Genomic DNA, 23,654 nt, shown 5'->3' on the forward strand with positions numbered 1-23,654 from the left:
GTTTTGGCTGGGTGGCTCATGCCTGTAGTCCCAGCACTTTGGGAGGCCAAGGAGGGAGGATTGCTTGAGCCCAGCAGTTCAAGACCAGCCTGGGCAACATACGGAGATGCCCATCTGTACAAAAAATTTTTTTAAAAAATTAGGCAGGCGTGGCAGTTACTTGGGAGGTTGAGGTGGGAGGATCACCTGAGCCCAGGAGGTTGAGGCTGCACTGAGCAGTGATCATGCCACTGTACTCCACTCTAGCCTGGAAAAACAAGAGTGAGGACCCTGTCTAAAAAAAAAAAAAGCAAAATATAAAGTTGTTTCAAAAAAGTTGAAAGCCTGGACTCTGGAAGATCCAGGCTGATAGAACTGAAATTCTGCTCTGTCACCTACTGTCTCTGAGAGCCTCTGTAAATGCCATAATTATTTACACTTCAGTTTCCATGCATGTAAAACTGTGATAATACAAGCACCCACTTCACAGAACTGTTATGATTAACTAGGTTAATACACATAAAGTGTTTGAATCAGTGCCTAATAAACAGTAAAGGTTCACGAAATGTCAGCTTATCAATACTATTATTTCAGAGAACCTGGGCATGTTTTATCTCTTATGTCTCAAATTTGCCATTACAGCTTTAGGTCTGAATGAGCAGAGGGTTTTGCTGATGCCATATTGCAGCCAATACCTAAGCAGCACCATGTAGATGGGGGGGTAACATTGACACAACAGGCCTGTCAAAGTGGGATGGCCTGCACAGAGGATACTGAGGATCAGGTCTGTGCTCCAAAGGGTGCCCTGCTGCTCTGGGCTCTTCACCCATGTCTCATCATATACCAAGATTTGGGGACAGTGACCTTGTAGGCATCCCTGCCATAGCCCTTCCTTCATAGCTGCCTTTGCCATGTCCACTGTCCAGGAACTGATGGATCATCAGTATCAGCTGGGCTGACAGAACAATGAGAAATGAGGACTTGAGACGTGTATAAGACCTCTGAGTGGAGGAGCACAGACCTGACTGGAACCTCTGTCTCACGCTTGTGAAAGGCTCTTCCCTGACTTACAAAGCCAGAATACAAGGCTCCATGAGCACTGAATGGCGGTTATGAGCAGGCCTGCAGCCCTCACAAAATGTCCCAAACTTGAGTCCCCAGCATGAGGGGATCAAGAAGAGGTGGGGCAGCCCATTTGCTGTCTGTGTGTAAAGGGAGGATTGGCAATGGGGACCCTCTAGAGGCCACGCAGGGTCATTGTAGGAGCTTAAGAGTTGGGCTCCCAGACCCACATTCCCATCCCAGATCTGCCACTTAGGGGTTGGGTGATCTTGGCCAAATGATTTTGCTGCTCTAGGCCCCCACTTCACGTTTTTTAACATGATTGCCATTGTCTTCCTATCTCTGTCCCTGACACATACATGGGATCCCACAAAGGCGTGGCTAGTGCCCGGCACACAAGTGACAGCCCTGCAGCATTCACTCTGGCCCTGACAGTGAGAACACCGATGGCTTAGACAATGCTCATGAGGCCTCAGAGTCTCTGAAAGACAGCAGGCCATGCCCCGCAGTTGTCTCCCTGAAAGACAGGCTAGGGCTGGATCTCCTCAGCCAGCCTGAGACTAGCCGAAGTCACTGCACAGCTCAGCAGCACATCCTGCGGCAAGCTCTGGGAAGCAAGCCTTGCTGGGATGATTTCACCGACTGGCAGGCTGCCCCACGAGCTCACCAGCTCACAGGCTCTTTTGGGCTCTGGGCCTAAAGGAATTGCCAATTTGGTGAAATCCCAGCTGTGATCATTATGAAAACTAAGGATTGGTTTAGGCAAGTAGATATTTACTCTCAAGGTGCTAACGCCCTCATGATGCTGCAATGTGAAGGAACCAGGATCCATCCAGCAGGCAGTGAAGGTGGCCAGACCTCACCAGGAACTGTGTGGGCAAGAAAGGACGGCATGCTGTGCAGGGGCTTCTGCTCCCTGATGAACAACCACCAATTGAGTGGGGACTCTGCTGAGACTCTTAAAATAACATCCACAGCAGTGGAACAGGACAAGCACAAGCCAAGGGACCTGGCAGGGACAGAGGGCTGCTGACTACACTTTGCCAGGCCCTTCCTGAGCCTCTCAGACACAGATGTGAGAATCTGGAACTGCCAACCATCTAAAAAAACAGAGAGCAGAGACTGGTACTGGCCCTGGGGGGCATTGTGGTGATTCTAGACAAACCCTTGTTTAAGGGGTAATCAAGGTACGTAAGTGGCCCTGAGGAAGGCTCTGCTAATGGGGCTCACCACAGTCTTGGATCATGATGCTGCAGGTCATGATGCTGGGGTGGGCTGTTGGGGCAGAGTTGGAGAGGCAGGGGCTATGTACACAGAGATGAGATGCCCAGCTGGCCTGTGAAGCAAGCAGGTGGGGGACGTGCTTGCCAAGGTTTCCGCCCACTCCCAAGGGGGCAGCACCACAGGAAGGAGTCCAGGGATGTGTTATCTCTTCAAATGAGAGCCACCAAAAGGGACTCAAGGCCTAAGGCCCACTTTCTGCTCCTTTCAGATCTTGTGTGTCTGAAAGGCTTGGCATAGCCTATTTAAAATGACCCTGATTTCAAATACTAAAAGTCAACCCAAGGTTTCATACCAAGTTTCAAGCCAGTCAGACTGAAAGAACACCAAGTTTCAATTCTTTCATATCAATAGGGCAAAAGGGATGAATGAAAAAGCTCTTAAAGAATGGCTCTATCTACCTGGGCAGAAAGTGCCCCAGCCCCCATTCCTCTTCTTCTGAGGAAGCAAACTTCCTCCGGTACAGCTGACTGAAGACCTCAGAGAGGCCACAGACAGACAGAAAGACAGACAGACAGACATGAACAGCGGGTAAGTTTGCCAGGAACATCGCAGAGCATGTGAAAAGGACCCTTATCCTGCCACCAGCTGGGCTGCTGTGGATGGGACACCCCAGGGGCTGGGTGAGTCAAGGTAGGGAGGACAATGTGCCACAGTGCTTGGAAAAAGCTCTTGGAGAACAGGACCCCTGCAGTTGGATAAGCTGGCAGGGCAGGCAGCAGGGAGGGTTGTTTGGACTGCGGTGTGTAACCCAGAGCCACCCCGATTCCTGAAGCAGGAAGCCCCTGCTCTGGGAGGCCCCTGAAGAGGGGCAGGAGGAAAAGGAAGGATGCCGCTGACTACTGTCATCTCCCCACTCCCAGCAGACCCTTCTGCAAGGTCATCTCTCAGGTTACCAGACCCACAGCCAAGGAAGGGCCAGTGCACACAGGGAAGGCTTCTGGGAGAAGAGGGTCAAAGGTTTCTCTGGGGTGGGACCCCCATCCATCAGCCATGTACCTTTGGGCAAGGACCACTCCCTTAGCCATACTCCACCTGCTTCCCAGACAGCTGAACGCAGCCTAGCACCATAATGCACTGCTCTCATGCTGCCCAAGTGAACTGGGGAGTCTTTGAGTATGTGTGGAGAGGGGATTCTGGCCTCAGGAACAGCCTACAGGCCTGGCTCCAGTCCTACCTCCTCCACAGGATCTTTGGGATCCTGTGGCCCTAGGTTCAAATGGGCTGACATGCAACTTTGTGTGCTAATGGCCTGTGCTGAGCCCTCAGAGGATCAGCTGGGTCTGCCTATGCTCTACAGACAAAAGCTGCCAAGCCTGGTGGCAGAGGCATTCTGTTCTCCTGCCTCACCTAATAGAACAAGGCCAGATAGGAGAAGTCAGAGTCAGGCTGTTGTTCTGTGGAGGGGCTTTCGGGTGAGGAGGGGGTTCTGGGCCCCCTGGTTCTGAGGCAGAGCAAGAGACAGATGGAAAGCCTCTTTGATGTAGAAGAGCCAGACTTAGCCTAAACTTCCTATGGGGCTGGGTGGAGAGAGCCTTCCAGGGAAACAGGCACCCTGGATGGAACCTCCAGGGACTGTCCACAGTCCAGGTATCTAGCCTTGAGTCTCAGGAGCTGAGAGCTGATTTCTTTAGGGAGCTGCTTGGAGGCCAACAGGAAAGAAGAATGGCACTAGCAAGCAGGCTACAGGTTGGCCTTGCTCTTTTTTTCAGAATGTTCTTTTAAAAATCTGCCCACACAAAACCTGCTCATACTAATTAATATTTGTGGCAAGATTATAAATATTTTATTGTTACTGTTAATTACTGGAATGTTTCCTGTCTATGCATCTGGGCCATGCTAGCCTTCCCTCTGAATCCTTAGGGGGATGTGCGTCTGCCAGCCAACTGCTTATTAAACTGCCTCCCTCTAAGCTCCAGAACCTTCCACTTCCAGGGTGGGATTTGCAAGATCAACTGTAAAGGAATGACAGCTGGCAACGCAGAGGGAAAGAGACCTGGCTCAGTGACAGAAAGGCTGCCTGTCCCCACTCAGTGTGAGAAAAGACTGTGTTCTGAGTCCTCCTTGTTCAGGTCTGACTCAGCTCAGATCCCTTGGACAATCCCAGGATTCCCAGGCCAGCCTAAAAGAGCTCTTTAGTTACAAGATGCAAGTTTCCAGTGTCTCTTTAAGTGTGTTTCCTCCATTTGCTCCAGCAGTAAGACCAGAAACAGCTCACGGACATTTGTTCCATCAGCCTGGGGCAGTGAAAGCCTGAGGAAGAAGATGTATGGTTGTGCTACTGCAACAGCTCTGACTAGTGCCCCAGAAAAGACCACAAATGTCCTGCCGACCAGGAAACAACAGGTTTCTAAGAACCGTAAACTTGGGTGGAATTAATATTTTGAGAAATTTTCTGACTAGACAAAAGCTGCCTCAGTCAATCCTGGCCAACCACAGGAAAAGAACACGTCCACCAGAAGCAAGGCTGGCCCTGGGAAATCGGGGTGCCCATTGTCAGGCTGAGAAGACTGGATGGATGCCAAAGAAAAGTGATACCAGAAACCTGGGGGTCCCTGAGAGAGAGGCAGATACACAGCAGGCAGCAGGTGGGCACGAGGGCATCATGTGAGGGCCAGGCTGCACCACTTGTCCATTCTTTGCCAGTGCTCACAGGTGAGGGCCAACTGAGCACTGCCAGGCACCTCAAAGCCTGGCAGACATATCAGAAGCCTGATATGTGTAGACACCGTGGTGCTGCCCTGAAGGGGCCTGATGCTCAGAGGCCTCATCATGCATCTCTCATCCTGCCCTCTGAGCCAGGAAAGGCACTGACCAGGGAGGCCTCAGGAGGCTTTAAACATTTTCCTGACCAAAGGCAGGTGAACAGCCCCTCTTGATACAAATGCCAGAAGAAGCGAAGCAGTTCTGTAAGGTGTGAAGCTGGCATCCCCCAGTCATCTAGTGAGCTTCCCAGGAAGGCTCTTCAAAGGATGATGGGGGGAAAATTGTGCCTTCCTTAGAGCCCAGAGAGAGAGAGAGATCCTGTGACCACATCACTCTCCCTACTGCCCACAGGAAAGAGCCCAACCCTCAGAGCCCAGCTGCTTTCCCAAGCTGTCTCCCCTCAAAGTCTCTTTTTCATCCACCCTAGTCACCTCAGTATCCAAAAGCTGTAGGACTCTCCAACCTCCATGTCTTAACGGGCCTGCAGGCCTCTCTAGAGACTCACCTTTTCCAGGAATTCCTCCCAACCCACCAAACCCCAGAACTTGCTCCTGTCTGCCAGCTCATGGCACTCCTCCTTGGCACCAACTACTGCCCCATGATATCATGGGACATCAGATCCAACCTGGGAGCAGGAATCAAGGCACCATCATCTTGACTTTCCCCATGGCACCCTTTTCCATGCCTGGCACACAATAGATGCTCAATAAATGCCATGACCAGCTAACTCCTAAAGGTTTTCAAAAAGCTAAGAATGAAACAAGAGAACAAAAGAGGTGACTGGCTCTTCCCTGACAGCCTCCCCTGTCCCTTGCCCGTCAGGAACAAGCAGAACAAACTGAGCTCCACTTACAGTCTCTCCCACTTTGAGAAGGTCTGTTTAGGAACGGCATTCCAACCAGAAACTGACCTCCCCTTAGCCCTAGGAGGGGAGGTCACTGAGCAGAGGCCAGGCTGGGCCTGCCCTTTAGGACTGACTGCCATTCACAGCTCTCCGCCCTACATAGCCTGGCCCTGGTGGGCTGAAGACACAGGACCCACCTCAGAGCATCAGGGCTACTGTACACAATTTGCATTTTTACACCTTTGTCCTTGTAAAGATAATTTGGTATGTTAGAGTCTGTTGCCTTTGTTGTTTATTTTAAAGCAAGAAAGAGCAAAGCAATGGAAATATAGGACTGGGCCACCTGCTGGAGGTGCAGGCAGGCGGGCAGTGGAGAAGAGGCCCCCACTGCATCTGCCTCTGGCCAGAACTGGGAAGAGAGGCCATCAGCAGAAGCCAAGCGCATCAAACACACTCTCCAAATCACAGGGCGAGCAGACATGAAGGTGCTCCTGGTCACAGGGGTAGCAGGGAGCCGGACTGAGAGCTGAGCATGCGGGTCTGCGCTGTTCCCTGAAGCGAGCCGTGACAGGTGCAAGCAGAAAGACAAAGCCTGGAGAACAGAGTGTGGTCAGGGTTAGGGGCAGCACGGGCAATATTGGTGGAAGCAGCATGGGGCGACAGGTGAAGATGAGCACAGACGGCACACGACACAGACGGTGACAGCATGGAGGTTGAGGATGGATGGCCACAATGGGGGCTTGGCACAGGGCACCCTGGGCTCTCCAGTAAGGCCCACACCCTACAACCTGGGGCTCAAGGTAGCCTGAGACTCCTCAGTGGCTCTGTCGATGCTGTCAGTGGGACTAGGTAGGCATCACCACCCTTGGTGGGTACCAGCCTCCAAGGCTCCCACTCTTCTGACCCTGGCTGCTCCCTCTCCCCAACCCCTCAAGAGAAACACCGACACACCCCTCGGATCTTGGCTAAACTTTGCCTCCTCAGAAAGGCCTCTTACCCCACCAACAGGCCCAGGTTTCTCTGGGATGAACAAACCCCACCTCTCTGGTGCTGGCATCAGCTATGTAACTGACTGATTTGCACCAACCTCCTCTACAGCAGGGACCAGTGCTGTTCTATGCACCTGGCACAGCACTGATGGAATCACCTGGATGGGCATGGCCACAGGTTGGCCAAAGACCCTAGAGAGGCTCAGCCCCAGACTTACCACAGCACAAGGCCTCCGAGCTCTGAGGCCTTTTCTGACTCTGGCGTTCTGAAGTGACATGGAGCACGACAGGCAGAGAGCAAGGATTTTAGTCCAAGAGAGCCACTATCGACACATCCCAAAGCGGGGCTGAGCCAGGCCAAGTGACGAACCAAGCCATTCTGTAATGGCCAAGCTCTCTGGGCCCTCTGCTGAAGGACAAGGGAAACACACACAGATTCAGTCTCTGCCAAGCTGGCCAACCACAGGGCCTTCCTAGTGTCAGTCTCACCTCTGGCTAGGGGTAGAGGGAGATTCAGACCCAGTATCTCTTGGCTATACCCTGACTATAGCAGGCAGTTTTGGATGAGTGCCTACCTGCCCTCAGCTCAGGTTCCTCTTGGGGAAACAGGGGCATGACCGAGCCTGCAGGGCAGTTATGAAGATGGAGACATGCTACTACCCTGCAGGCACCTGCCAGGGCCCAGCACAGAGCAAGCACATAGCACTGAGTGGCACGGCATAACTACACACGGCACACACACACACACACACACACACACACACACACGCACACGCACACACACACGCATACTGTACACAGGGTAGGGGTAGAGGTCTTGTTCAAAGATCTCCTTATGTTGTTTGAACATGTATAAAGAGCAATCACTGGGAACCCCCTGAAGGTCACGATGTGCTCCTCGGGTCACCTTGTTTTCCTGGTCAGGAAGCTTCAACACTAGGGATTTCAGCCCTGTGGGCAAATTCCAAGAGATCGATGGAAGGGAGAAGTTAGGCAGATGGGGAGCACAACCAGCCAGAGCTGCCAGCAGCACAGCAGAGGACAAAGCTTCTCTCTCTGTTGTTCTCTCTCTTGCTCTCTTTCTCAGCTTGGCCAGAGGTCAGCTGTGATGCCCTCCTGGCTGTTCCGTGAAGGGCTGGCTTTGACACCAGGTTGCGGTAGAGTCAGAGTGACCTGAGGGGCCGATTCCAAAGGCTTTTAACCAGAGTTATGCACAGGCTGCAGGATGCTCCCCACCCTAGTGCAGGTGACACAAGGTTGCAGGTGAGGGTGGTTCAGAGAACAAATTTGGGTCCTTTGAAGCAGCTATTATCAAACGTCAAACAACCCACATATACCTGGAGCTATTTTTCTAAATCTTTTCTAAATCTTAAACCAAATCAGAATTGATCCTAGCTGATTTCTGGTTTTGAAGTAAAGGCATACTAATGTGGGAAGGCAGCTCCAATGCAAGGTCTCCTAACCATGCCCAAGGAAAGTCCTGACGCCTGGCTCCCTCTCCCACTGCTGGCAAGTTAATTGTTCTGTGGGGGTAGGAACACACGCACACGCACACACACACACGCATACTGTACACAGGGTAGGGGTAGAGGTCTTGTTCAAAGATCTCCTTATGTTGTTTGAACATGTATAAAGAGCAATCACTGGGAACCCCCTGAAGGTCACGATGTGCTCCATGGGGATCCAGAAAGCCCCATGCCCAAGCCCACTCAGGAGCTGCTGCTTCAGAGGACACTACCTCCACCTCTTGTGAGGCCATGCCACTAGCTGGAGAGAGGTGGGGTGCAAACTGAGGGGGACTGGCCCCAGAGCTCAGGCTCTTCCCTCTATGCAGTGCTACCTAGGTCTTGCCCTAGTTCCGCCAATGACTTGGAGAACTCCATCTAGGAGGTGGCTGCAATGTGCTAGCACTTTTGTTTAATACCCATAAGGAAGACATTACCCCATTCAACAGGTGAGGAAATTGAGAAGTGAAGTCCTTTGTCCAAGGTTGCAGAGCACATATGCAATGGAGTTTGGACTGGAAATCAGATCCTTTGACCAGGGCCTGCTGTGCACTTGCCTCCCTGTCTGACCTCCCCATCTGACCTCCCCGTGACTGCTTCTCCTCAGCTGTACCAGGGCTAGAAGCACCCATCACCCTCCTGGTAGTATGAGGGCTCAGCGGTGGCCTGCAATCAGTGCTAACGCCCCTCTCCTCCCACAGTAGACCAAAGGCTGGTCTCAGGCCAAGAAGCTGAGTGGAAACTAGGAGCTACATGTTCTCTTCCCAGGAAGGAGAAGCAGGAACAGAGGTGGGCAGTGTGGCCCCTTGAGGCCACCAGCACATCCCCTGACACCAGCAATCTGCTGCTTCTCCCTGGAACCTGGGCCTTCCCCTAGGAACTAGTATACCTGCTGAAAGGGCCACTTTAACATTCTAAGATCACAGCTATTTTAGGACCCCAAACATTTTCATGTTGCAGACACTGCTTTCTCTCAGAGGTGAGGCAGCTGAGTTCTGAAAGCACTACGCAGCCAGGCCTGGACAGAGCACACAGGTGGCCAGTGCGGGGCTGGGACTGGGGAAAGATGGGCCATGGGATCCTGATGGCTTTGTGTCTTTGACAGGAATCACTTTGAAGACATTTTTTTAAAACAAATGTTCAAAACTGTGCAACCACTGAAACCATATTTGAACTTATTTGTATGGCTCCCTCTGCAAACTTCCAGAACAAATAACTAGCATGTTGGCACCCAGGACCTGTCATGCCCAGTTGTCATGCTTGAGTGATCTGCAGTGGCTCACCAACAGCTTCATGCACACATATGGGACAGCTGGCATCATGGCCCCCTTTCTGAGGCGCTCCTGCCTCCCTCCTTTCCTGCATCTAGAGGCATACTCAACCCTAATGGGCTGACATCCAAGCACAGTGGCGCATGTGGCGTGGACTCAGTGGAAGCCTGCAGAGCTGCAGAGGACAGTGCTTGGGTACCCTAGCCCAGGTACATGTGAGCAGGGCCACATGGCATGTGGACAACCAGGAAAGGCATTCCTCTCCTGAAAACTTTGGCATAGTACTTCCTCCCAGGAAGCAGCTGGCAAAAACTAATTCCCTGAGCAGGGGTTTGCTGCTAGTATGTTTTCTCAATATTCTCAAGAGTAAAAGTTTGGGAACAGGGTGATTAACTTAACTAAGAAGGGGAGAGAGGATCTTAACAGGGAAAGTCTGCAGAACTGAAGATTGAAGGAGCAGGTGGGTCAGCTCATCCCACCTCTGCTTAACACACTGGGGTGGGCAGCGGGGTGTCAGTGCTGAGACTGGGAGTAATGACATGAACCTTCTGGGAGGTAAGAGACACAGCACACACTCAGATCCTCAGCCTCTCTCTCAACACGCATGCTGTAGATGCAAACCAAACCCAGCAGGGGACACTGCAGGTCTCCTTTCCTTTCTTGAGAATAGCAAATCCTGCCCCCAGAGAAATGGAGCACTGGCCCCCTTGTCATCCTTCTCCAGCACTTCTTTAAACCCGCTCTCAAGCCCTACCCACTCAGTTCAGAAAGTTGGAGGCAGATGCCCATGCTATATCCAGGAACCCGAGCACTGGGCAAGGGCCTCAGCAGGGCACTAGAGCGAAGGTGGTGGCCCCCCCCAGACCTGTACTGGGACTGAACTTCAAGGCTACCATGGTGCCCTAGAGTGCCCATTCTTACTCCAAGAAGCCACTCTATAAAGACTACCTGGCAGGAGGCAGAGCCCTGGGACCAATTCTACCCACCTACTAGCATCCCCATGCCTTGCGGAATGCAGAGCAAGGCCTGTTTCCCCAAGCCCAGATGAGATGAGTGACATAGGAGTGAGGGCCCAGGTGTCTTTCAGCATTGTCACTACCTCCCAGGACTCCACTTTAGTGGTCCTCTTAAATCACCAATTTAGCTTATCCCAGCAAGTACTTTGTCACTAGCTCATCACTATAAAAATGAGAGAACATGAAGAAATCGAGCTACAGGCCAGCATGCAAGCCTCCTAAAGTTAGTAAGGAATGTGGTTGAACAGTCGCCACCTGCCCCATCCCACATGGCATGGCCACACATATGGTCCCAGGTGACCCCCATTAACAACTTATCTGGATTCTCAGGGGTGACAGACATAACTAGTCACGGCCTTCCCTCAACCTTCAGAAGGACAGAACAGTAGCAATGCGCTGCTGAACAATGCAGGCATCACTAAGCTGACTGCACCAGGAGCCACTCCAGGAGGCCACAGTCTTCTAACTTCCTTTCAAAGTAGATGTCATGTCCCCATTTTGCAGATGGGAAAAAGAAGGCTCAAAGACGTGAGATGCCATAGCCTGGCCTGCCCCTCCCCTGGCTCCCAGATGGGCAAGCTGGCAGGTGGCGACCCTGAGCATGTCTCGGAAGCACAAGAATCACTGTGAATCCATGAGGTTAATGAGCAGCCGCAACATTGCCCGTGTCACCCCAGACCCAGCACCCCCCCTCACCAAAACAAAGCGACAAAATGAGTCGTCCGAGCACCCCCCCCCGTGATTGATGTGCCGCCCTGGGCTGGCAGTAGGGAGAACAGGGACTGTACCGTCCGGCGTTGCCTGCTGGTGGGGTTTTTTACATTTGACGTAATCGTGGTCAATCGGAGTGGCTGTGTAAGGTGGGGATGTCAGACCTGGGCCAGAGGAGGAGGGGAGGGAGGCTCCGGGGCCCGGCAGTGTCCCAGCTGAAGAGTGGGAGTCCTCGTCCACCAGGCAGGCCTTCTCCCTGTGGGAACAGAGGTTTGGGGCACAGGTCAGAGTCTCCACCTCACACTGAAACAGATGTGTGCTGGTAAGGGTGAATGCCCTTCCCAGGGCCCACTGCTCCCATGCACCTCTGGTGGCCCCTGCCCCATCTGCCTGGTGTCACAGAGCCCATAGTTGCCCCCACAGCACCCACACAGGCTCTGGCTCCTAACTGGACACTGCCTAATCTTTCTGGCAGGGCGCGACCTGCATCTCTGAATTTCAGGCCCCAGGAGGCTCTATAGGGGAGCCAACAAGTCTTTCTTCAGAAGCACCCTTGCATCTCTCCATGCAAAGTCTATGCCTTCTGTGTGACAGCCTGACAAACTTAAGACCTGACAAATGGGCAGACAGAAACACATCTGCATTTACTGCATGCTCACACATGTACAAGGATATGTGCTGCAACATAGTTGAGCAGAAACATTAGAAACACTCTAAACGTCCATTGGAGTGGTTACATAAAACATGGTACATCCATACTATGGTATAGTAAGTAGCCACTAGAAAGAATGAAGTGACTGGGGTACATCTCCACGGACTGTGCCCAGACCCACTGTCAGAGGAAAAAGCAAACTCTAAAACAATACCTTCTGTAGTTCATTTTTATAAAATAAAAGAAACCTTACAATTGTATGTGTGAATTTAAGTGTTATAAATATACAGAAAATGATTTAGGAAATTAAACTGTGAATAGTAGCTAACTCTTGGAAGGAGATCTGTCACATTTTAGTCTACATGTTTATATACTACCTGAATGTTCTATGACAAGAATGTATTCATGTGTTATTTGTATAATTAAAAAAATTTTAACAGAATTATAATCAATGAAAGAAAGTATCATTGTATGCTGGGGGCCCTTTGTGACTAAAAAAATGGGTATCTATAACTTCTGAGCACAGTGGCTGCCCACCTGAGTGGCCTGCCATGCGTGGACCTGAACCTCCCTATAACCTGAGGGGCACACCCACTGTGGAGCTGGCTCACCTGTGGCGCACATCACACAGGCTATCTGTGGTCAGAAGCAGACAGCCCTCAAGCACAGGGCCTGGGTGCAGGCCTCTCTGGCACTCAGCTGAACCCCGCACAGTGCCCAGTCAGGCAGGGGTCAGCTGAATTCCGCACAGTGCCCAGCCAGGCAGCGGTCTCAGAGATGGGGTGAGCTGAGCCCTCCCCTGGCTCCCATGTGGGCAAGCTGGCAAGTGGTGACCCTGAGCATGTCTCAGAAGCACAAGAATAAGCATGAGTCCATCAGGTTAATGGGCAGCTGCAACATTCCCCATGTCACCCCAAACCCATCTTTCTCCCTAGGACTTGCCCCTGAGGATGGGGCGGCACCAGGACCTGGGCCTGGAGTGAAAGAAGTCTGGGCTGTGGAGATGACTTACAACCACAGGGAGACTGGGGTCAGTCCAGGCCCACTGAGGGGACCACACCTGAGCCCCAGTCTCTCCGAGCTCTCTGGCACCACAAGAGAAGCCCACACTTCCCACACTTCTCACTGCTTCTCAGGAGAATGGGCAGCAGACAAGCCTTCGCAAAGGACCCAGGGGTGAGAGTCTGCAAAGCAAAAACTGACTTTCTACAGTGTTCTGCACAGAACAGAGCTGTGCCCCAGTGGAGAGGGCAGGAGGGCATCAGCTTCTCCCCAGGACTTCCCCTGAGGGTGGGGTAGCACCACACATGACCACAGGGTAAGGGGACTCACACTCACCCTCTCCTTCTCAGATTCAACAGAAATACCTTGGCCCAGCAAATGGGAGTTTCCAGATGGGTCCTAGGGACTCCATGAGTTCTGGTTTACTGTTTACTGTGTAGCAACCCTCTGAACAACACATTGCAGTAAACAAGCCATCTGGGATGCAGATGGGGTAAGCTTTTAGGGGTCACCTAAAGGGTGCTTACTCACTTTTCTGAAGCTTTGGGTGTGTTCTTCTCCTCGCCCCTGGCAAAGGGTCCTTCTGCAGCCTCCTTCATAAAGTTGACCAGGACCTCTGCACCAACCCCAGAATCGGGCTTTCCCAGGAGCTTCAGGATGGAAGCATGGAGCCGAAAGTACACCTAGGAGAACGACACGTCTAGTGTGAGCAGCCTTCCCAGTTGCTAAGATTTGTTCCACAGGCCAGTCAGCCACACCGGAAATGGGCCCATGACCAGGGCAACAGGCTGCCACACACTGCTTGTTTTTGTTAGCTTTTAAACCAACCATCCTACAACTAATTTAAAACAAGCTGTGAAAATTAAAATGTATACTGTCAGCATTCCAGCTTAACTGTTCACACAGTAACTCAGGCACATGGTAGTGAGATGAGAGTAATAACCACTCATTATGATAACCCTTCAGCTCTGTTCACTGGGCACTGCCTCCTGCCACAGTGCTGCTGTTCTCTTTGTGCCCTTCAGTGGGCACCCATAGAAAGTGAGTTTCTACATCTGTCTCCCCACTGAACTCTGGACTCCCTGAAACAAGGACTAGGTTGGATTTCTGTTTATAGCCCAGCCCCCAGGCAAAGCCAGGCACCCACAGCCCTCAAAAATGTCTTCCCCGTGGGTGTGGTAGGGGGGTAGGTGAGTAGGCAGCTCATTGCATCCATTGGGCCCTGTGCTTTCCTCCATTTCCTCAAGTCCTTACCACATTCTCAATTTAAAATGGGTGAAGAGCTGCCCAAGGCCCCACAGCCGGGAATGCCCAGGGCCAGGTTAAACCCAGGTCTGCCCTGATCTTCTCATGCAGGAGTGGGTGTGAGGCAGGCTCCCGCTTGGAGGGCACAGTGGGTGGTATGAGGGCTGAGAACTGCTATTGCAGGCCCTGGCTAAGTGCCCCCCCTCACCCAGGTGAGACATCTGCTGGCAGCACTCTCAAGGAGGCATCCCAGACAGAGGGGGCTCACATCCAGAGCCCCTCCACCTCTAGCCCACCTATGGAGCCCAGAGAAATTGGCCTAGCAACTCCATTTTTAGATGTAGGAAACCACTCGAGGCACCCATGCACAATCAGGTGGCCAAACTTGGGGGACGGCAAAGCATTCAACTGGTAAAGTTCATCCAAGTGGCGAGTAAAGATTCTTCAATGAAGGCACAATAGCAGAGGATAATTTCTGTCAGGAGAGGGTTAAAAATCTTCAGAGAAATGTCATTTTTAACACAAGATATACACATTTACCAGCTGACTCAAAGTTACATAGCTACAACGGTTGCATGGAACGGGATGCCCCCCATATTAACTATGTGTGCTTGCTCTCCTTGGAGCCAGCACCGTGTGCTGGGAGAGGGTGGGCCATACATCTGAGGCCTTGGTTCCTCATATGGAAGCCGCTGGTACCCCTGGAGCTACCATCCTGCCTGCTCATCTGCTCTATCAGGCAGTAGCAGAGGCCAAATCTTGAAGAAAAAAACATGGAGGAAAAACAGAGTTGACATCATCTTCCTGAGGGCCACACGTAGGTTCAGTGGCTTCCCAGAGGTGCCATATGAGAATGCTGGGCTCAGTGGGCATCTGGCCCAGCTCCTCTCTGTTCCTGCAGGTGACTTAAGGCAAGTCGTATCACTCCTCTGGGCCTTACCCTTCTCACCCCCAAAGTGGAGTTCTTCCAAGGCACATGCCCTCAGGTGGACAGCATGAGCACTATGACAGGGAAGGACGGAGATCCAACCCTGCGAATGAGAGCAGCCAAGCTGCTGCTCCTGAGATAGCGTTCAACAGGAAGCTGTGTTTCCACACTTCTCCATGAGCCCAGTGAATATGGCCCCAAAACAGGCAAATTTAATTTTTTTTTTTTTAGACAAGGTCTCACTCTGTCTCCCAGACTGTGAGTGCAGTGGTGTGATCACAGCTCACTACAGCCTCGACCTCCTGGGCTCAAGCAATCCTCCCACCTTGGCCTCCCAAGTTTCTGGGACTACAGGCGCGTGCCACCAGGCCTTGTTAATCTTTTATTTTTTGTAGAGATTGGGGGGGGGTCTCATCATGTTGCCCACTAGTCTCTGAGATCCCCAGCTCTATATCTCAAACTCCTGGACTCAAGCAATCCTCCCAAAGCACTGGGATTACAAGTGTGAGCCACCACGCCTGGCCCCCAATTTTTTTTTTAAATGAGTTTTTTTTTTCTTTCTTTTTTGAGACAGGGTCTCACTCTGTCACCCAGGCGGGAGTACAGTGGCACAATCTTAGTTCACTGCAACCTCCACCTCCCAGGCTCAAGTGATCCTCCCATCTCAGCCTCCCGAGTAGTTGCAACTACTGGCCTCCACCACCACACCTGGCTAATTTTTAGTAGAGACAGCATTTCACGATATTGGTCAGGCTGATCTCGAACTCCTGACCTCAGGTGATCCACCCACCTCGGCCTCCCAGAGTGCTGGGATTATAGGCGTGAGCCACCATACCTAGCCAAAATGAGACATTTTTGTTTGCTCACAAAATTAGCAAATATTAAAAAGAGAACCTCATCAATATGGCTGAGGGAAAGCAGACACTCTCATCGGTCAGTACGACCTTGGGGCAAGTAGCCATTGTTGATCAGAATGTTAAACAACCTGGCAATTCCACCTTTGGACTCTAGTCCTTGGAAATACTCATGATGTGCTCCCTGCTACAAGTACAAGGACATGCACTGCCTGTGCCTTGTCATAGCAAGAAGTGGAGAGGAAACCAAACCTATTAAAGGGCCGTGCAGATAAACAAACGCCCTGCTAAACTACAGGGCACTACGGCAGGCAGGGAAGCTCACCACACCTTCCATTAAATTTTGTCCAGCGAAAAGGCAAGCTGCAAAATCATAACAAAATGTTACTATATGTTTATATGTTAATAGGAAAAAATTCGGACATACAGGGACATAGCAAACTGTTAGGGATTATGGAGGGGCATACTGGAATCATTAGGGGCCTTCACATTCACTCTGTACACTTCTGAGTTGTTTGAATCTCTCTAAAACACACACACACACACACACACACAAATACATGTTAATTTTATAATCAGGAAAAAAAATCACAAAGGCAGAAAAAAGCAAGCAGCAGATTCTGTCCACACTCCAAGAGGCTTGCTGGGCACGTGGGACTGGTAGAGACTGGGCACACAGCCTCAGAAAGGGCAAAGTCAACGTGCACAGGGCCTTCAGAAGCTTCAAGTCCTGGGCTGAACCAAATGGTGGACATCTGGATCTCCACCAATGTCCTTGGTTTTCCTGCCTACAAAACTGACAATCGTGGCCGCCCAGCCTGCCTCACAAGACTGCTATGAGCAACAGTGACAGCATTCATCAGAAACACTCTGGAAACCATGAGAGAAAATCCAGGGAGTAAAGAACTGCTCTTTTCTTGAACAACAATCAGAGGACTCCAAATTGGGGGTCAAGAGAGCAGGCTGCTCACCCTAGCTCAGCCCCTGCCAACCTGGGTAGCCTGGGCACAGGCTGGGCTTTGGATGTCTCATTTGCACCCTGAAGGCAATGGCGCCTGCCCTCCCTCCTGCCAGGCTACAGGGTGTGAATGTCCTGGGCCTGGGAGATGCTATGTAGCACTGACTGTCATCACCAAGGTCGGGTTCTTAGAACCTGTGTTAGTGAGGAAAGACAATTTTCTTCTGAGAGATAAGAACAAAATGGTCACTCTCCCAGAAAGGATGATAAATACCCCTTGGGAAAAGAGAGGAAATGATGTTTTAATTCAATTGCACATGAAGCTGCTCAACACAGATAAGTTTGCGGCAGGTTGAAGGACAGTCACTGGAACCTTGAGCCCCATGCCCAGGGAGACAGAGAAACCAGCCTGCCCCTGCCCTGCTTCCCCACCCTGGACCAGCATGGTGTCACCTCCAGGGCCTCCATGGCCAGCTCAGGTGGGTTGTGGTAGTGGATCTTCTTGGGGTAGCGGGCAGCCTCCTCGTGCAGGTAGTGGCCAGCCTGCCTGTAGTGCAGCAAGTAAACGGTGGGTGGCTGCTGCTGCTTCTCAGCCACCTTGCCCAGCATGTAGTGGATGAGCCACTCCTCCTCGTCACCATCACCCTCGCAGCGGGCTGCTGATGTGAAACAGTGCTTGGCTGTCTCTAGCATGCTGTCGCGCCGGCCCTCCATCTGTAAGAAGATCATGAGACTGGGCTGGCCTTATGCCTGAACCTGCCTAGGGATCAGACTTTTTCCTGTACAAAGCTCTGCCAACCTATTTGCAAGTTTATACTCCTCTTAACAACCAAGACACAGAAATGCCCTCACCATTTCACAGCTGGTGACACTGAAGTGTAGAAAGGCCTAGGGATTTCTCAAAAGCACCCACCAAGCAAGGCACAGAGCAGGACTTAAACTCAGGTCACCCCATGTCAACCAGGGTACTTTTTTCTGCTTTCTCCCTGCAGCATCTAATGCAGATTCACCTAGCACCCTGCTCCACAGCACTGGAGAGGACATTTACTAACACTCAGCACCCAGCCCTACAGCACTGAAGAGGGTATGTATTTAGCACCCAGTTCCACTGCACAGGAGAGGGTGTGTACCCCTGGGGTACAACAGGACCTCCCACCATCTCCTCTGTGCTCTTTAAGACAGATGTGGAGTACTTGTAGAAGGGCAAATTCCTGAGCCCCACTTAAGAGCCGCTGACTGGGAGTCTGCATTTGCAGCAAGCACCTCCAGCCACCCTCTCACAGCCTGAAGGAAGGAAACAGCTAGCACAGAGGGTCACCTTTTAAGAGGCACTACTTTCCAATACTGGTCAGCTGCCAGCCAAATTCATGCCCCCTCATTCCAGAACTCTGGGCTGGAAGCTAGAGAGAAACCTGTGTGTGCAGGCCCACAGAGCTGCTCTGAGCAGCCCAGGTCTCTGATCCCTTCTCTCTGTGGTCCTGGATCGACGGCAGGGAAGCCAAAGTCTCTTCTTGCCTGACCTCAGGGACCAGTGAGAGGGGAAGAGGCTGCAGGCACTAGTCTCTGGCAAGGGCAGCTGCTGTGGCCTGCAGGAAGTGCCTCATGTTCTCATCCAGCCAGGTTGAGCCGGCCCTTGGATGTCTCTCCAGTGGGTGCTTGTTTATGTGAAAACCCTGTAGCAATGGCCCCAGGACTGAAATAAGGGAGCAATGTGCTACCCAGTGCTCTGTTAGACACTTCTCAGGAAAAAAAAAAATCTCCCACACAGGAAGTGGGAGATCATCAATGGGTGAAATACAGTGGAAAGGATCACAGTGCAGGGCCAAACACGGGACCAACCAAGTGACTCCATCACATCCCCTTCAAGATGGGATTCTGTGGCAAATGTGCTGAAGTAAAAGGCAATGGCTAAAAGGATGTCCTTCTACTTGAATTGCTTTGTAGCTGTGTGACCTGGACCAAGTCACTAGCCCCCCTGCCCACCCTGTTCTGCCACTGGCACCTGTAACAGCCACCTGCCAAGAAAGAAAGGGTAGCTATGAAGCGGCCCATCTGGGCTGGCATCTGGTACCATGCAGACCCTTGGGAAGAGGCTAAGCCCCCACACCTTCCCCATACACAGCACACTGCCAATGTCCCTGTCCTTGTGGTGTGGAGGTCACAATACCTCAGACAGGAAAAGGAGGGACAGTCACTGAGGGCCTGCTGTGTTTCAGAAGCTCTACTAGACACCATCTCGCTACCTTGCCATCCTCAGAGCGGAACAGGCACCTCATTCACCTTGCATATGGGGTGCCCGTGAGAGGGGCTCAGGAAATGGCTGATGGCAGGTGTTCCCAGTGAACTCTCACAATACTGCCTTGGAGAAGGAACCACAACAGGAATGTCAGGTTACTGCTTCCAGGTCACACAGCTAGAAAGCTCTGGCTCCAAAGCCTTTCCCCTTGCCTGAGAACTGACATCATGGGGAAAGCATCTGTTCTCCTACACCACCACCTCTGAGGAGTTTCTAGGTAAAAGCTGAAGCACACAGCAGCTCGAACAGCTGCCAACATGTGTCCTGCAGCCCATCCTCCAGACACAATAAATCCAGACAGAAAAGTAGCAATCAGGGGACTGTGTCCCCGTGACACATTTCAGGGTTGGAAGCTGTCTCTCCAGAGGTGGAAAGAACCCAGGAGGCACAAGGCAGCTCTGCAAGGTAGTTTTCACCCTCGGCAACTATGAAACACCTCCCCTTACCTTCCCTCCCTCCCTGTCGGGACATCTGCATTCCTGGTGGATTTCCATCTCTCTCCTGCCACCCTAACACTCCAGCAAGATGGCTTGGGAACCCAGTTTCAGGACCTGAGCTTCCTGGGCCAATGGCTTCCATAAGATCAACACTGCATTCAGTCCCAAAGGTTATGAGCCTAAGTAGAGGAAAGAACAAAGCAAGGGGAAAAAGTATGTGGAAACTTGAGCTCAGTCTCCTTACCCACTCCCTGACTTCCCTGCTCCCTTCCTGGGGGGACCTCTACAGACAAAGCTCTACAAACAAGTGCCAATGGCAGAAAGGGAACTCTGACTTCTCACCCTATTTATTTCCTGGAAAACTCCCACTCTGCCAAATCTCATTTGCCATCATTGGTGGGAGATTAGGGAGAAAATCCCAAGAACCATGATCAGCTCAGCCCACTGAGCCCCAGCAGAGGATAATGGTGCTCCTGCTGTTACAGGGAAGGCCTCTTGGGGAGTCAGGCTCTGCATCCTAGGGCAGCAGCTTCAGTCCCCAGCCTGCCCAACTCTGGGGCCACTGCAACACAAACAGAATCCTGCAAGGGACTTTTGTGCAGAACAGTTACAATAAAATAGGGTTACAGCAGTTCAAAGGAATGTACTAGATCCACAAGAATTATCATGGATAGAACTCAACAGTGTGGTGCTGAGTGAAAAAGGAAGCTGAGTACCATACACAGTGTGATAGCATTTAGATTGGTGTTTTTTTCTAGGAGTACGTATTTATGTATAAAAAGTACTTCTTTTGCAGTCTGGAAAGAAACAAGCCTAACTGTTTCTGAGGTAGTAGGGGCAGCCAGAGGGATCTGAGCTTTGCCCTTAATATTGTATATTGTAACTGATTTAGAGAAGCCTGTGTCCCTTGTAAGATTTAAGAGTAATTTTTTTTTTTTTTTTTTTTTAGACAGAGTCTCACTCTGTCGCCCAGGCTGGAGCGCAATGGCATGATCTCAGCTCCCTGCAACCTCCGCCTCTCAGGTTCAAGCAATTCTCCTGCCTCAGCCTCCCGAGGAGCTGGGATTACAGGCATGCACCACCACGCCTGGCTAATTTTTGTATTTTTAGTAGAGATGGGGTTTCACTATGTTGATCAGGCTGGTCTCATACTCCTGACCTCGTGACCCGCCCGCCTCAGTCTCCGAAAGTGTTGGGATTACAGGCGTGAGCCACCACACCCGGCCAAGAGTAATTTTTTTAGACGGTAATGTTGAAGAGGAGGCGGTGCTGACACTTCTTTCCCCTATCCTCTTCCAGGATGCAGCGCTACTGCACTACTGCTACTGCTGCACTAGCCTAAACATGTCAGTATGGCTCCTTCACTTCCATCTCAAGAAGCCAAGGGTACCCTACTGAACAGAGACTTAAGGGCCAGACTCAGGATCCTGCACTAGGGTAATCCCCTACCAAGAGAGACTTCAAAAATCCCAACCTAAGCTCAAGAATTTTACAAGGATCCAACAAGCTCCTTTGAGGGAACAGGGAAGAAATAGCTACTTCTGGTGGCCAACACCTCTCCCCTCCCTATTTCTCAACTACACTATAACTAATAGCTGACCATCTGGGTCTAACAGCCTGTCCCTAAATTTGTCTACACTAGACTGGGTGTCCAAAGACCAGGGACCAAGTTGTCACTGACCATGGTATGGCTTAAGCCTCATGGGGAGATTCATCAGTGAGCTCCCAGCATAGATGTGTGGACAAGAATAAAGTACGAATGAGACAGAGCTTCATTGACCTGAGGGCACTCTGTCTGGACAGAAGGATGGCAAGCCCATCTGCAGCACCCCCTCCTCACCTGCTGCACGAGCTCAGGGGGCAGCTCGCCTCTCCACTGCTTCAACTGACGTGAGGCGAATGAGTGCAAGGCGTAGGACATGGTGCCATACTCAATCCATAGGGACAAGTTGGAGCTGTCAATCTCCAGGGCCCGACGGAAGCAGTTCAAGACAGGCGTGGCATGCTTCCAAATGGGCCCATCACTCTTCAGCTCATTGGAGTTCAGCTTGTCCTGAATGCGGCTGGCCCGGGCCAGAGCCATGCCTGCCCAGGAATCAAACCTGTGGTGGTAACAAAAGCACCAGCTAAAAACAACACATGAAAAGCATGGAAGATAATGACAGCCTAGTGGACAGGCAGATGGACACCATGGAAACTCCCTTCCCACACCAGGGCTCAGAGCCCAACTCTGCCACTCACTAATGCCATGACCATGACCCAGACCAGTCATGTCTCTGAGCCTTCATTCCTAACCTGTGACACAGGGCTAAGAAGACCTACCTCAAGAGAAGAGCTGTGGGCATTATGAGACAAAATGTATTTTAATCACCCAGCACCTAATAGGCATGCAGTAACTACCCTAATGGATGAGCTCTTGGACTCTGTTCCCCTGCTTTGCGGGGTTGCCCACAGAACAGCTCTGGTGGAGAGGAAAAGGAGTGCTCTACAAGGCAAGGCAGCAGCGGTCCATCTAAAGCACCAGGAAGACCCTCAGCCAGGTGTGACCTTACCTACTTCTGTGCTGGCAGAGCCTGTCATTAGCACATTTGCCAACCAGAATCATGGGCAGCAGAGACCCCAGGACCCCAGCAACCCAGCTTCTACTCCATTCTCTCTCTGGGACCCTGAGCAGACCCTGCCCTTTCCAGCTCAGTTCTCAGCAGTAAAATGAAAAGTGAGGGACCACATGATGGCTGAGACCCTACCATTCTGAGACCACCTGAAAGAAACTGATAGTGAGAACACAGAAACCTGTCTGAGAGGAGGAATGGCCACAGAGACACCAAGACTAAGATGATCTCTGAGCACTTGATAGTCTGGGATTTGCTGAATGCTAGCACAAAGAACAGAAAAGGCAGCAATCAAACGGACAGATGCCACCCTCCCACATGCCAATCATCCTTAATGCACTGCTAGCACAGAAGAGCAGACTAAGCACCAAGTCTCGCCTAGCACCTGCCTGTTAAGGCCAGAATGAAAGTGGCCAAGGCCTGGGGCCCAGGATCAAGCCATCAAGTGCTTTCCTGGCACTGGGGCCAATCCCACGGGAGACCACGCCTCTGTGGCAGGGTTGCCTGATGGGCCAGGCTGATGGGTTGATACCCTCTAAACAGGCAGGTATGAAGGCTGGAGGGAGGACCAGTTAAGCTGCCATGAGCCTTAATTCTGTTGAATAAGGGGCTGTCAGGTGAGAGGTGCCATGCAAAGACAGGTGGGTTTTATCATCCCACTTTTCAGATGTGGAAGTAGGGGAACAGAGGAGGAAACCTGAACTGTGGCGCAGTGAACACTCAGCCAGACTGAGCATAGATAGGGCTGCTCTATCACACTGGTTCCCAGTCACCCCGAGAGGATGGCCAGGGCTCTGCCACATGGCTCCCTGACTGGAAGAAACCACAGGCTAAGCAAAAGAAGTTCTGTGAGAACCTTTCACACAATCTACACAAGTCTTGCAAACTGGCTTCTCCACTCACACCCAGTCCCTTCTCTTCTTGGCCAGATGGATCCTGACAAGGTGGAATTCTCTGGTTTTCCCTGAGTTAGGGTGGCTCTGTGCTCACCCATGGCTCAAGGACAGCTATCACAGCCTGGCCTCCAGAAAGTGTGCCTACAGATGCTACTCTGAACCCTTTAGATGCAGGTCAGCCACAGAGGGTAGCCTCCTTTTGACCTTCACCCAAGGCTTACCTCCTAGGTAGGAAAAAATATTCCCTCTTAATCAAGTGCATCAGACTTTACGAATGTAGAAGGCCCCTTGAGAGGCTCCAGGCAATCACCACATTTTAAGAGAAAGCCAAACAGGGCTCCACAGGAAGAGAGCATGAGCTTCATGTGCAATGAGCTCTCCTACATGTACTATCATGACAATCGCTACTG

The 23,654-nt window shown here is 51.5% G+C and overlaps 1 protein-coding gene and 1 long non-coding RNA gene across 9 annotated transcripts in view; both read right to left on the reverse strand.

The window, feature by feature from the left end:
* Positions 1–23,654, reverse strand: part of LOC100440309 (calcineurin-binding protein cabin-1) — a 171,814-nt gene that overhangs the window by 71,725 nt on the left and 76,435 nt on the right. For 6 of the 8 annotated variants that reach the window (XM_002830920.6, XM_054543153.2, XM_054543151.2 and 3 more), the window contains 4 exons: positions 21,577–21,838; positions 17,457–17,717; positions 13,550–13,701; positions 11,442–11,620 (listed from right to left, as the gene is read on the reverse strand). In XM_002830920.6, the coding sequence (XP_002830966.4) occupies positions 11,442–11,620; positions 13,550–13,701; positions 17,457–17,717; positions 21,577–21,838 (854 nt within the window). The remainder of the gene's footprint in view (positions 1–11,441; positions 11,621–13,549; positions 13,702–17,456; positions 17,718–21,576; positions 21,839–23,654) is intronic. The other 2 variants (XM_054543154.2, XM_063722790.1) reach the window with 1 other exon arrangement.
* LOC134761156 (uncharacterized) lies at positions 552–8,393 on the reverse strand. Its single transcript, XR_010139439.1, has 2 exons — positions 7,080–8,393; positions 552–6,464 (listed from the first exon to the last, which is right to left on the reverse strand). It is a non-coding gene; the product is annotated as an uncharacterized LOC134761156 (long non-coding RNA).

The sequence above is a fragment of the Pongo abelii genome, chromosome 23 (assembly GCF_028885655.2).
Source record: "Pongo abelii isolate AG06213 chromosome 23, NHGRI_mPonAbe1-v2.0_pri, whole genome shotgun sequence".
NCBI classification, from domain to species: Eukaryota; Metazoa; Chordata; class Mammalia; order Primates; family Hominidae; genus Pongo; species Pongo abelii.